Genomic DNA, 14,922 nt, shown 5'->3' with positions numbered 1-14,922 from the left:
TGGCAATAGGGAGGCAGGTGGGAGGAATGAAGATTGCACCAATGTCAGATTCTACTAGAATTTCTGTTCTACTATAGATACCGTAAGGAAACAATGGAATGTTTTCGGTATATGAGTGATGTGCTTTGATTTACATTGTGGAAAGCTCACTCAAGCTGCTCTTGGAAAACGGATTATAAAGAGGAAGGAAGAAAGCAGAGACTAGTTAGGGATTATTAGGTAAAAATGATAATGACTCAGATGAAGGTGGTAGCTAGCCATGAGCATTTTTGATGCACCAATACATTACTAGGTAGTAGGATACAGAAGTGAACAATATAAACTCCTCTCTTCATGCAACTCACAGATTAGCTAAAGGAGTCTAAGAAGGACTGTCATAGTGTTCAGTTGTATTGAATGAATGTTGACCAGGTGTACAAAAAAAGAATTAGGAAAGAAGGGTGATCTAGACAGTGGACTTAAGATTTTCAAAGCATGAGGGAGCATGGCATATTTGTAATATTACACATGGGGCTTATGTAGCTGGAATGAAGGTTATGTCTGCAGACATAGCAGGAGTAAAGGCTAAAAAATAAAATGATGCACAGAAGGCATTTGTTTACAATCTTAATGAGTTTTGACTCTATCCTAAATGCAAGAATCAAATGCACATTTTAGAAAAATTACCCTAGCACTTGGAACTACAAGCCAGGAGACCAATTAACAAAGTATTGACATATTCTAGGTAATGATAGCTAGTAATAATATTCCAGTCTGTAAGTTATGTACCCAGCTGTAATTATATGTCTGTTTTGTCTTTGACCCAAATATCTTTAAAGCCGAAGTAGAAGTGGGGAGTCTAAAATGTTAACTTGAATCCAGTCAACGTTGAGATTCTTACGGTTCTTGTCCCAGGTTATGGCCCCAGGATGGGAGCTCTGTGATCGAGATTAATGTGCAAGAGCCTCACCAGGGAGTGTTCATGGGAGTATTATTACCTGCAGGGAAGGAAATAGGTTGGGGTGGAGGGAGTTGGGCTGCCATCCAGTCTAACAAAAGGCCCGTCTCACCCACCGGGGGACTTTGTTCCTTCTACAGATAATCAGTACCCACTCTTTGCTTGTCAGTGTATACAGCCCTTAAGCTGTAAGACACTTACTTAGGTCAGGCTTGACAGAACTAAACAGAAGAATGTCATGATTAGGGACATTTGAAGAATCTAGTGAAGAACTCTTAGGATAGTCATTTGACAAAAGATGAAGATTTTTATAAATGCAGTGCCCTTAGTTTTATATAATAAGGGTGTTATTTATTGAATACTTCAAATGGGCTGAGTGCATTATTGAGTTCTTCATGTCTCTTAGCTCATTAAACTCTCACAACAATCCTTTGCAATAAGTCCTGTTTTGCTCAGTTTTATAGTTGATCAGAGATACCCAGCATCGATAACTTGCCAAGATCTCATAGCTGCTCAGTGTCCGTTTGGGAAACCATTTCTGATGAGGCCATGAAGTCACCCTACACCATAGTGTTCTGCATATTCTGAAATAACTTTAGAAAAAGTCACCATTTCCAATAATGCAACATTGGAGAATGTATTATTTGATAAAAATGATTTTTAATAAAGATGACTTCATGAGCTATTTCTGATTATATGCTTTATATAAACAAAATGGATTTAAAAGTAGAATGTGACTCATTCTTTTAAATTCTTATATTCTCTATAATTGATGACTGCTTTCTCCCTCTTTTTTTTTAACCTTTTAGACTAAATCTACACTTGTGTTCATTCTTTCATTTATTAGTGAACTCTACCTGAAGGAGCACAGTTATAGTAAGAGAATTTTGTTGACTTATGAGAAAAGCTACAGAAATAACCTCTATTGAATGCAACTTTCTTTTGGAAGTTTCATCATATATATTAGAAATGAGAGGAAGATAAATAAAATTCCTTGTTAAGTTTATGATAATAAAAAAAACATGACAAGCAGAGTAAAAAGAATTATTTCTCATTTATGGTTTTTCTCATTGCTGAGTTCATCAGCCTAATGCACAGCTTTATTAACTTGTCTTACAAGTTTCTAACAATGAACTGTATATTTCGAGTTCCGTAAACATCTCTGCCCCCAAGCAGCAATAATGTGAATCTATACTGTGCCAAGATTAATGTTTTATCATTTTCCTGGGTATGTTTTATGTGCTTGCCTTATAGGCCTGTAATTTATTCCCATAACTTCGTTGTGTATCAGAATGACCAGTAAAAGCTAACTACAGTTATGTTTTAAAAATCATATAATTTTTATAGCATAGTTTTAAAGATGTATATTTATGTAGATGTATTTTAGCATCTACTGTCATTCTAAATGTCTTCTTGGAGTCGACATTGTAGTGGGGAGAGAGAGTTGGTAAATAAATAATAAAGCATGTAGTATGTCTAAAGTATGGGGGTTGGGGCAGTAAAGTTCCAGAAAGAGGAGAGAGGGCTCTAGGATGGTTTAGAATGGGAAGCAGTGTGGTCAAGGAAGGCTTTATAAGGAGATATTTGAGCCAGACTAGAGGGCATGAGCAAGTGAGCTGTGCATTTGTCCTGGTTTGAAATGGTTGGACATTTAAATCCTACCAGAAATGGGGGGGGGGTTGATTTTCTAAGGTTTCTGTGTTATTACTTATATGCTAATATATATTTTCAGTGAATCACATGTTAAGGGGTTTGTGGACTGTGGTATATATGCCAAACAAATATATGGGGTTTTTTTTGTCTAATTGACATTTTTCTGATGTGTGAGCACCCTTTCTGATTTGCTTAGGATGGGGAAGCTTAGTGAAAATGAAGAAGTATATATACTCGGGCTTTTTAATATTTCCTTTAAAAACTTAAAAAGAACTATCTAAACAACACATGAGTACAGTTCACTTATATATAGGAACCTTTTGATTGCATCAGAATAAATTTTTTCAATAAATTTATTATTCAAAATTTTGAAAAAATTTATTCTGCTTCCGGAGAACATTTAAAATTCTAATCAAATGCTCAATTATCTCTTAGATGAGAAAGAAGAGGGTATCCTGGGAAGCATACTATTACCTAGTTTTCAAATAGCTATGCTTACCTCTGAGGACCACGTTAATCGCAAATATGCTTTTAAGGTAAGGAAATAGTCATACTTTTTTAATTCTGTATTTGAATCTTGCACAGATTTTAAAAATGGATTATAAAAAATATTTCAGTGGTCATTTTTATATTTAAAATATATTAACAGTCTTAAGTTTGAGTAGGAGAATCCTTTTTAATTAGGAAGCATGTTCTCAAATATCTAAGGGCCAGGTGTCTTCATGTCTGTACTTCACAGTGGTTCTAGATAAAGCAAATATGTGAAAATGGCTAATAATTGGTAAATATGGCTGTAAGTGTCCTGGTGATCACTATACTATTCTTAAAAGATACTGTATATTTGAATTTTTTCATAATAAATTTGGAGAAGAGGACTGTAGGAAACAACTGTGGTTTTTAACATATGTATGTATATGATCTCAGAGAGTATTTGCAAAGATGTTCTTGGGTCTAAGTACATAATGAACATCAGGTAATTTTGAGATAGTATTGACATTGAGATGTTAAAACTTACTAAATCCAATCAGACCTAAGCCCCCCTCCTTGACTAGCAATGTCTATCCACTTCTCATATGCTGGTTTGTGAAATACTTCAAGTTAAAAGCCACTTTAATGATATTTCAGTTATTTTTGTTTTCAAAAGCCATACTGCATTCCTTGCTTTATGACTGTGGCTGAAATAAATTTTAGAGGTCACTTATTTTTTAAGTCAGTTTTAAGAACTCTGAAGGGTTTGATGTTAAAATTTCATTTGAAGGGGAAGGTAAGGGTAACATATGCTGTAATTGAACAGTGAAAATGTTTGCAGCCCTATAAAACCGATCCCATTTTTACTGCCCATCCACATTTTTGTTTATTTTTATTTTTTTAAAGATTTTATTTATTTATTTGACAGAGAGAAATCACAAGTAGATGGAGAGGCAGGCAGAGAGAGAGAGAGGGAAGCAGGCTCCCTGATGAGCAGGGAGCCCGGTGTGGGACTCGATCCCAGGACTCTGAGATCATGACCTGAGCCGAAGGCAGCGGCCCAACCCACTGAGCCACCCAGGCACCCAACTGCCCATCCACATTTTTAAAGAATACCTAGGACTGCAGCTTATTTACAACTTTTGCTAATTAACATATTGCATTACGATCTATAGAGAAAAAAGCAGGAAAGTTAGAGTGGTGGGCAGGGGGTGGGGGTGAGAGGGTAGTGATGGACAGCCTCAAGAAGGTGATGTCCGAGCAGACACTGTGGGTAAGAAGGGAATGGCATGGAATTTCAATAAATTTTATTAACATCGTAAACCAGAGGAACAGAATTAAGTATTTATGATGCTATAACAAAATTTAATATTGGTAACTTAAAATAATAAATTGATAAAAATTACTTTCACATGTAAGACTGTATGATACTGTTATTTGATCATGAGTTTAGTTTTTGTGTTTGCTCATCAATTTGGCAAAAGTTCATTGAATGTACTCTTATAGGACATTTTGCTGGGTTCTTAAGACTCTTAAGTATTAGAATGTTGAAGTCTCAATAACAGTGACAATGCGTGTTAGGTGTACTTTCTCTGTAATTATTTGGTTTTGATATTAATTTTATTTTCTCTGTAACAAGGGTAGTAATTTCTCTCTCAAATTCTCTTTTGCAATGTTGTTTCCTTCAAATTTATGAGCGACTTTTGACACTGAAGCTACTGTTTATCACAATGGTGAGTAGAAACTTGATAAACAATTGTAGAACTTAAAGGTAGATAGCAGACTCTGTCATTATCTAATAAATATTTCTACTTGACAGTTGGCAGGCATGGTATGGTTTGTTGGCATAGAAGTTGTGCCTGTACCTTGATCCTCTAGCACTAGCCCTGTTTCTTCCATTGATTACAGATGTGGACAGTGGTCTTTCATTTCTCCAAAACCCGATTCAGGCAGCCATGGCTTTAATCATTTTAACAACATGTAGCATTTGAGCTGATTCTTTTACATTGTTTCCATGGATAGTTTTATATCTCCAACAAAGTCTAGTGAGATTTGTTGCTTATAGAGTTATTTGGATCACTGTGTTTACTGAATTTATTTGTCTTGATTCTTTCTGAAAAAAAATTTGTTGAAAAAGCTACTTTGACACTGTTAATGAAGCAGATAGTCAAGATTTCAAAGTCTGTAGCTCCAGATTTATTCCTCTCCAGTTTTTATATTCAGCAGACTAACTATGTACCTCGTGCTCTCCTTTACCTCATTGTATGCTGGCATAACTTATTTTTCCTTGTCTTTCAGTGTGTGATGGGAAACGGTCACAGGCATTTTTACATGGAGATTAAGAAGGTTTCCTCCACAGAATTCTCTGCCTTGCCCTTTTGTTCTCCTTTGATACAGCTACTACTGCTGTCCTTCTTTGCCCTGCCAGCCCCCGGGCTAAGCTGAGCTCGTAGTGCTCATCCCTCTTTGATGCCTTTATTTCATTCTTCTTCCATTTCTTAGGAACAGAGGCAGATTGATCCACTATAAAGATAAAAACCCACTTAACCACTTACATAGGCCTTCCTCAAACCCAAAATGTTTACATTTTTCTAACATCTTAATTCTATTGTTTTTCAGTGTTCCATGGTTTGTTGTTTATGCACCACACCCAGTGCTCCATGCAACAAAATATTTATATTTTAACTCTGAAACTTAAAATGAAAAGCTAAAGGGAAATACCATTTTGGATCATTTCTTAATCTTTCATATTTGTGTGTCTATGAGGATTAAACCAAATGCTTCAACAGTAGCACCTTTTGAAGACTGAAGAAATTGCTAACACAAAGGGGAAATGCTATATTTCTATTAATTTTGTTGCTAGTTGCTCTAGAACATTCTTTTTTTGTTGAAGTATAATTGGCATACAATTAGTTTCAGGTGTACATCATAATGATTTGCTATCTTTATATATTATGAAATGATCCCCATAGTTAGTCTCCTTACCATTTGTCACTATACAATTATTACAATATTATTGACTGTATTCTCTATTCTATATATTATATCCCTGTGACTTAAGTTATGTTAGAACTGGAAGTTTATACATCTTAATCCTCTTCACCTTTTTCACCTACCCTCCAATCCCTCCTGCATCTGCTAACCAGAATTTTGTCCCTGTATCTTTGACTCTGTTTCTGTTTTGTTTTGTTTGTTCATTTGTTCTGTTGTTTAGGTTCCACATATAAGTACAATCAGACAGTATTTGTCTTCCTCCATCAGACGTATAACACCTGGCATAATAGACCTCCAGGTCTACCCATGTCATTGAAAGATGCCATTTCTTTTTTATGCTTAAGTAATACCCTGCTGTGTGTGTCTGCCACATCTGCTCTAGCCATTCGTCTGTCAGTGGACACTAAGCCTGCTTCCATATCTTAGCTGTTGTAAATAATGCTGCCATGGGGGTGCATATATCTCTTTGGTTTTTGTTTTGTCTTTAAAGGGTTTATTTATCTATTTGAGAGTGAGAGCATGTCACAGCAGGGTGGGGGAGAGAGAGAGAGAGAATGAATCCCAAGCAGGCTCCACACACAGCACGGCTTGATGCCAGGCTCCATCCCATACTCCATCCCACGACCCCGAGACCAGCACCCAAGCCGAGTCTGATGCTTAACCAGCTGAGCCACCCATGCATATTTCTCTTTGAGTTGGGTGTTTTTTTTCTTTGAATAAGAAGAGGATTGTTTGATAGTATTGTTTGATAGTTTGATAGTTCTATTTTTAATGGAACATTCTTGAATAAAGAGGTGTAAATTGTAGTCAATGGAAATTGCTAGGGATGCATACATGGAACAGGCATGGCAAGGAAGCATAAAAAGGAACCTCGTTTCTTACCTCCTTTCCTTCCCACACACCTTTTTCCTCATTTTGATTTTCAGAGGAAAAATGACAATGTTGGGAGGACATTATAATAGTTCTATTTTTTTCAAGATTGAATTACATTTTAAGTCACTCATTACTGTAACTGTGTATAAGCCAAGTCTGATTTCTTAGAAAGTTGATAGTGATGATCTATGTAGGGAACCACTTAACTGTCTTTCTTTTTCCTTTACAGATCCCATGTATCTGTTTACAATGATCCTGTCATTTTCAATCAGGCAGCCCATCCAAACATGCGGACCTATTATTTCTGCACTGATACAGGAAAGGAAATGGAGTTGTGGATGAAAGCCATGTTAGACGCTGCCCTAGTACAGACAGAACCTGTGAAAAGGTAAATGCTTGTAGGGAAAATAATGGTGATTGCCACTTACATTTTATTCCATGCCTGGCAAGTGTATATCGTTATCATAGTACATATCATTTTATTAGTCATGATATAAAATCATTTCTTCCTCAGAAATCAAGGATTAATTCATGTTCTATATTAAACTAATACACCGTTAGTTAATTTGAGATACCACCTGCATTTTTATTCCACATTTCCTCTTTATTCATTTTCACCTATCAGTGTACTGAGGTGAATCCAGAATCCTAACATTCAAACTGAATATTCTTTCTTCTTACAGAATTACCTTTAATTTCCGGTAAGTACATTTTTAATTGTTATCTTAAACTTACACAAGACAGTGTTTAAGGCCTCAATCCTAAAAGAGAATTTATATTCATGAAGTTAATTTTATTGTGCTTTTATATTATGTTGTATTTTTTTGGAGTGTAATAAATAGAAATAAAAAATTTTGATGAGTTTCATTTCTTCAGCATTTCCTGATTAATTCTGAAGACTTTATGATAAATGTCTCCAGAAAACAGCCCATTAAGCATTAAAATCATTTCTAAGTATGTCTCTTTCTTGATAAATTCTACCTTCTTTCTTTTGAAACTTCAAGTACTTAGAATTCTTGATAATATATCTAATATTAAAATTGATCCGTGATTTCTTTTTCTCTGCTTGAACATCTGAATCATTTTAATAATCAACTATATTAAGAACTAGTGAGAGGAAATCTGTTTATACAACTACTTAAAAAGCAGCTGAATGATGTGCTTTAAAAAAAATTGTATTCCCGTGTTTTGGAGAAAGATCTGTGACACAATTAAGTTCTTTTGCAGTCAGCAGCAATTGAGTATATACCTTACACAGGGAAGATGCTTACTTGCAAGTTTGATCTTTTTTCTCTCTTCTCAGGGAATTAGGGAGTTGTTAAAATATAAATCTTTAGTTTGGTGGGGAGGAGGGAGGGTTAGTGTACGTACTAATAAAGTCTTTTGACTCACTAGTTAAAAGACTGAAGTTGATGCTATATAAATACATTTGTGTTTTTTTTTTAAATCCTCAGATAATTTTAACCCTAAAGTAAAATTTTCAAGGAACTATTTAGAATAAAGAAATCTGTATTATAATTTAAATATATGATTTCTAGATAATCTCATATTGAATGTTACCCTTATCTCAGAATTTCAGTTTCTTTTTTTTCTTATATTTTCCATGCTAAAAACTAATAATTACTCATAATTTAGGATGATAAAAAGAGTAGTGTTTTGGTTGAACTTCTGATAACCTATTAGTTAATTATGTGCCTGTAACAATTTTTGGCAGGTTGTGTTGATATAATTTACTCAGCCAGAAATTATTGAAGACCACCCATGTGCCCAGCCTGATGTCACCATTATCTTGTAGGAATTGTCTTTTCTTGTACTTCTCACTGTTGGCATTTTTATCCTGCCTTGTTGATCTCACTTAATATTTCAAACGGAAAGAACCTAATATTGTAATATTTCATAAGTATAGGAAGAGTTTGTTTGCTTGGTTTTAAGGTAATGGGCTATCTTTCCTTTATGTCTAGAATACCCAACAAATATTTATCAGAGTATATCACCTAAGAGATAAAATGCCTAGCTTTTAACTAGGTAGTTCATTTCTTGTAAATTCATTTGTTCCCATTTGAAAAGTCAGTATATATGTCTTTTTTTTAATGATATTTCTTAAATGACAAGTCTTTGGAAAAATCAAGATAAAAAAGGCAGTTCTGTTCTAATATAAAATAATAGCTATAAATTAACTAGAAGTAACTATGTTTAAGAATTTTTTCAGATTAAAAAATTTTTTTCAGATATTTGATATTCACTCTTAAAACTACTCCTTCACCCATATATTTCATAAGGATAAATATGCTTTTATAAAAGTGTAAATCTTCTATCTTTTAAGAGAAAGAAGCTCTGTAGCATATCTTTGTAAACTTTACCAGTGTCTAATACTGCTTCCAGTCTAGAAGCTGTGAGTTATATCCAACCTAAATATATGGATCATATACAAAAATTTACGAAAAGCCGTCCCCTTTCTTTTCCTTGTTTCCCTCACTACTCATATTCTAACCTCTGTCTATAGCTGTATGTGTGTGGGCTGTATAGTTCCTGCCCGTCACTAACACTGGCTGCAATACCCATGTTGGCATCAGATAGGAGCTGTAGTCTGTATTGAAGTGTGGACGCTTGGCCAGTTCTAGAAAGGCCTCCCAGCACGGCATGAGCTTCGCGATTTCGTGCAGGTTTAGACACTCAGCTTGGTCTTGTCAAGAGTCCGGAGGTGATTGGTATCAGAGAAACTGATTCTCATCAAAAAGACCTAGCTAGAACCACTGGAATGGTGAGCAACAAAACGAGGCCTGGTCACATACTGACAGGCAGCGCATTCTTCCAGTGGGGAGGTGGACACGGAAAGCCAGATTCTACTCCAAAATTGCTTAATGAGATGGGATGATAATAGTGATAAAGTCTGTGGCAGCCAGTAATGTGCTCCCCTAGTCCTCACACAATCCCATAAACCTGGTGCTACAGTTACCCCCACTTACCGAAGAGAAGACGGACTCACGGTAAATCTCCACACCTTGTCCGGAGACATGGTCAGCAAGAGGCATTGTTGCAAGCTGAACACAGCTCGGTCTGGCTGTGAGAGCCCTTAACCAAAAGTCAGGTCCTCTTGAATACAGACATGCTGATTAGTCCTAAGGCTCCCATCTTCGACGACTCTAACTTCTTTGTGCAGCTGTTTCCACAAACCAGACTCAGCATTTGTCTCAAGATAAGTTAATCCCTCCTCCCGGCTGGAAGCCACGTTGTTTATTTCAAATGATCAGCTGTGGTAGTCCTTCAAGTGTGAATTTTGTGGTTTTACTGTCAAAGGGCAATCCTAATTTGCTTTATTTCCTGATTTCTAATGGGGTCACTCATCACTTTTTATCCTCCGGTGCTTTATATACACCGTATATTCTATGTTTTCTTCCCCCACCTCCTTTCTGCTTATGCAGTATGATACTGTGCTTGAGTTTTCATATCACAATATTGGATTTATACAGGCTTAGCCTCTGTGACCCTTCCAGTTTTTTTAATAAAGTCAAAGGTAATTTTGCATTTTTTCCTAGATTGAATCCAAGAAATAACATGTGCATTATTTCATCTGACTTACTACCATTTTCTTCTGATTTCAGAGTGGACAAGATTACATCTGAAAATGCACCAACTAAAGAAATCAGTAACTTTCCCAACCATAGAGTGCTCATTAAACCAGAGGTCCAAAATAACCAGAAAAACAAGGAAATAAGCAAAAGTGAAGAAAAAAAGGCATTAGAAGCTGAAAAATACGGATTTCAGAAGGATGGTCAAGATAGACCTTTAACAAAAATTAATAGCGTAAAGTTGAATTCACTGCCATCTGACTATGAGAGTGGGTCAATATGCCCAGCTCAGACTGGACACTATAGGCCAGTGAATGTGAATAGTTCGGAGAACAAAACAGTCAATGTCAGCCTGGCAGATCTTAGAGGTGGAAATCACCCAAGTATAGGGCCTTTACACACAGAGGCTGATCGAGTCATCCAGAGGACAAACTCGATGCAACAGTTGGAACAGTGGATTAAAATCCAGAAGGGGAGGGGTCATGAAGAAGAAACCAGGGGGTAAGTGTCTTGTCCTTCTGTGTTCAGAACCCAGATTCCTTTCACACTATGCCTGTGGAGATTGGTTTCTGACACACCTATGGAAAAATACTAGTTTAAGTAGTGTTTTTAGGCATAATAGCTTCCTGTATCTCTTCTTCATGGTAATCAGACATGAGTGTTTTTTTTTTCTCTATCTCCCATTGTTCTGTTCAGATTTCTCAAAGAGATCCCTACCCTGTAGAGGAGAAAGTTAAACGTACAAGTCCAGTATACTGTGATAAAATGAAGGAAGAGCATGACACAAGAACAGGGACAACCGACACAGCCTGTGGGTCCAGGAAAACCTTCTGCAGGAAGGGAAATGCAGGCTGAAATGTAAAGGTGGCATGCTTGTCTTGGTTTTAGATAGCCCAGACTGCAGAGTGGACAGGGAGCAGGAAAAGGAACCCAGAGACATCCAGTATGGCTTAGGTGCTTCGGCTGTGATGGTGCAGGAGAAACGAGGCTGGAGACAAGCCAGAAGAGATGTGTTCACATTGGCGTTTCAGAAAGATCTCTCCAGCTACAGGATCTGGAGAACAAATTAGAGAAAGTTCTAAAGCTATTGGATTAAGTGAAATAAGGAGAAGAAAGGGATTTATTTAAGATAGGATTGACAAGACTAGTGGAGTGCTTAGATATGCTTGATTGTAAGCTATTCCTTGCAATTTAGTTTGAGTAATAGGGGAAAATCAAGAATGACACCCTGCTTTGAGGCCTCTGACCATCAGGGGTGGTATTTAGTGCCTTTAACCGTGTAGAGAAGATTTGGAAAGAAAGAAAATAATAAATGACTGGAGAGGTTAAATTGAGGTGCCTGAAGTCTGTAGCTCCCAAGAGAAATCTGGATTTGAATAAGGTTTGGAGCATCATCATTATATCAAAAGTACTTACAGGAAAGGATGAGAGAAGATAAATTTATTTAGCTGGAGTAAAATAAAGATTTAGCTGGGTAAAATAAAGATTCTAAAGGAAAACCTGAAAGAACACTTACATTTAAGGGAAAAAACGGATTGTGGGGGCCTGCAAAGGAGATGAAAAGTAAAGGCCAGAGGAAATGGAGGAAAAGCAGGCACCTTCTGATGAGAAACAGTGTTCTGTCATTAGGCAGGAGTTTGCTGATACAAATTTTAAAAATAATGTCGGAAGAATTATCTGAAGAGTTACTGTGACTCTTACCCTCAGTAGTAGAAAACCGTATAACAATGACATCAATGTGTTTCAGCTAAATGAAGATTAACCTAACAGTGAGACTTCTGAGGTATAGGAACATTTTTCTAGTTTGCTCAGTTGGCGTGGCTGGCTTCTGTGCCTGTAAGCCCGAGTCTCTCCTTTCAGGAGCAGCTCAAAGGCCTGGGTGCACTTGGCCTCATCTTTTGTTACCTCAACCAGCACTGCAAAAACACTCCCACAATGTGTTCACTTTCATTTTCTTCTTCTCCACCGTCAGCACTCACTTTTCTGATTTTCCCAGGGGAGAATTGTGAGACATATTTATTATTTCTGGCTGAAGAGAAGCCAGAGTTAGTTCGGGGCGGGGGGGGGGGGCGGAGGCTGAACAGATGTTTGATTGTATTTAAGGTAACCATTTTCAGGGAAACAATAATAAAAATCCCAGCCAGAAAATTTGCTGAATCTCTACCCAGCAAATTAAATCTCACTTCTTAGTGAAATCACTGTCCTCAGTGATTTCATACTTTCTTACAGTTGAAACTATAGTTAAAAAGGTTCAACAGACATCTGGAAGTTAGATTTTCTTAATTGTTAGGCATAAATATTAGTTTGAAGAACTTCTGGGTTTCTTGATTGGTATAATTAACATACGTAAAGGCTTTCTGTGTGACTTTTTTCTTTTGAATGCAGACCTACACCTTCTGAAGGTTATTTTGAGCTAGGATTTCCTGTGTTTTTCTCCCCTCCAACTTTGGATTCTCTGGCTAGAGTGTACTTTGGGTCATTGAGATAGATCATCTACATTATCATATGAACTTCATATTTAAAAAATAGTGATGTTTTATAATGAAATAATTTTCACTGCTGGAAAGAAGCATATGGGCTATTCAGATTGTGATTCATTTTGTAAAACTTTATGAAAGGCTTGCTTTTAAAGTTCTGATGGAAAGAAAAGAGGTTTAATATTTAGTCAAATAGTAGATCCCTGCATCTGTGAGCAGAGCTTTTAAGTTTCTTTGTGCGTGGCAAGCACTGTTAAGACGCATGGTGCCTTAATCCATTGTTCTGCGTGGCAGAATCCCAGGGACAGGGTTTTCATGGTGTTTGACAGGCAGCTGCTGGTGAATGGAGCACCAAACCTGATGAAGGAGCTCACAGTGTTCATTTCTTAAGCTTTCACTTAAAAGTAAATCACACTTTGCTTAATTTGAATTTCTTTGGGCAAAACCACTGAAGGAAACTAGTTTTTTGAAAAACAGGTCTCAAAATGCTAGAAAGCGTATGGGCTAAAAATAAATTTACTTGATAATAACCTAACGTTCTATTAAAATTCTTCAAAGGTGGTTTCAAAGATGGCAGAAGAGCCTTTTAAACGTTGTAATCATTAATTAGCCTACTCTTAATGGTCATATGGTATGTTAACAGTTCATGTTCCATGTACATCTCTACAAGAGGGTCCAGCTCACAGATTGTGAATGCTTCAAGAGTACTGATGGAGGTGTTTGATGCAGTAGTTTCTGAAATGGAATTTAAGAATTAGTTTATAGACAGTTTTTAATTGTATATTAGATTAACAGTGTTTGTCCCATCCTTACATGTTTATAAATAATCTTTTCCCATATTTCCAAACTGGATATAAAGTTAGTATTTATATTATCATGTATTCTTCTATGATACAGTTCAGTGCTTAGTACAGAGCTTTTGCGTATTTTCTCCATAATAGTTCTTAGATTTGTGAATAAGCAAAGTTATTGAATTTGTAAATGACCAAATCAAGATATGTTGGGGTAAATTGCTTTAGTACTAGGACAGAATTTCTAGGATGTCATCTATTTCTGTGACTGACGCGCTTCTTAAGCAGGTAGACGTGGGGTTGCCAATTCTGGACTTTTTCCAGTTTCTAGCTTTAGTGTGACTAGAGATGGGAATACGAAGGAAGACCAAGCAGAGAAAAAAATAGGAAATACGTGTGGTGAGAAAGCAGCAAAGAAGTGAACCTTTATGCTGGTTATATCAGAGTACTGGGTACCTTTCTCCTTCGCTCCAGCCCCAGAGGCATCCAGTGATTATCCTTGCTTGCAGTAGCCCTTGTGGGGATGGTGGGGGAAGGGGAGGGGGAGGCAAAATGACCAATTCTGAGCAAGCCTGTTACAAGTGAAGACTGTGAGAAGCTGAGGAACAACCAGCATGATGAAGGAAATTTAGTTTAGGGGGAAACAGTTGAAGGAATTGGAAATAAATATTTCAAACACATAGTAAGACAGGGAGTTTAGAACTGTAAGATAGTTTTGTGATCAAATCAACTTATAGATAAGAAAACCAAATCTCCAAAAGTTTCAGTTTGCCAGATTTGGGTAGCAATATGAAGGATTCTAGTAGCACTTTAAGATTATGCCCTTCCTAATTTGGGGGTTTATTTTTCTTTTTAATTAAACCATTACAATTGAGAAGTGTTTTTTTTTTTTTTTTTTTAAATAATTGCCATAGTTTGCGAGAAATTTCTTCAAATAGAAGGATTATTTTGCTTTTTCATTAAATCCAAGTTTGGGGTATCATTGACATAATGAAAAGAATCCTGCTTAAGGAAATAAGAGACTTGATTCTAGTTCTGACTGGCCCACGGACTATTTTTTAACCCAGGTATTAAAAGTAACATAAGGAAATTTTTTTAAAGAAAGGAATATGAGGGGTACCTGGTTCAGTCGGTAGAGCCTGGGACTCTTGACCTCAGAG

At 36.4% G+C, this 14,922-nt stretch overlaps 1 protein-coding gene across 13 annotated transcripts in view; it reads left to right on the top strand.

Annotated features, from left to right (window-relative positions):
* PLEKHA5 (pleckstrin homology domain containing A5) overlaps nt 1-14,922 on the top strand; it is a 242,278-nt gene that overhangs the window by 156,894 nt on the left and 70,462 nt on the right. For 12 of the 13 annotated variants that reach the window (XM_045073128.1, XM_045073127.1, XM_045073130.1 and 9 more), the window contains 3 exons: nt 3,026-3,126; nt 7,198-7,313; nt 10,528-10,995. In XM_045073128.1, coding sequence (XP_044929063.1) covers nt 3,026-3,126; nt 7,198-7,313; nt 10,528-10,995 — 685 coding nt within the window. Of the gene's footprint in view, nt 1-3,025; nt 3,127-4,689; nt 4,792-7,154; nt 7,314-10,527; nt 10,996-14,922 lie in introns of those variants that run through there. The other variant, XM_013057861.2, reaches the window with a different exon arrangement.

This window comes from Mustela putorius, unplaced genomic scaffold, assembly GCF_011764305.1.
Source record: "Mustela putorius furo isolate JIRA1106 unplaced genomic scaffold, ASM1176430v1.1 tig00537227_pilon_pilon_pilon, whole genome shotgun sequence".
NCBI classification, from domain to species: Eukaryota; Metazoa; Chordata; class Mammalia; order Carnivora; family Mustelidae; genus Mustela; species Mustela putorius.
The sequence above is the reverse complement of the archived record's forward strand: the minus strand, read 5'-3'. Positions and strand labels throughout refer to the sequence as shown.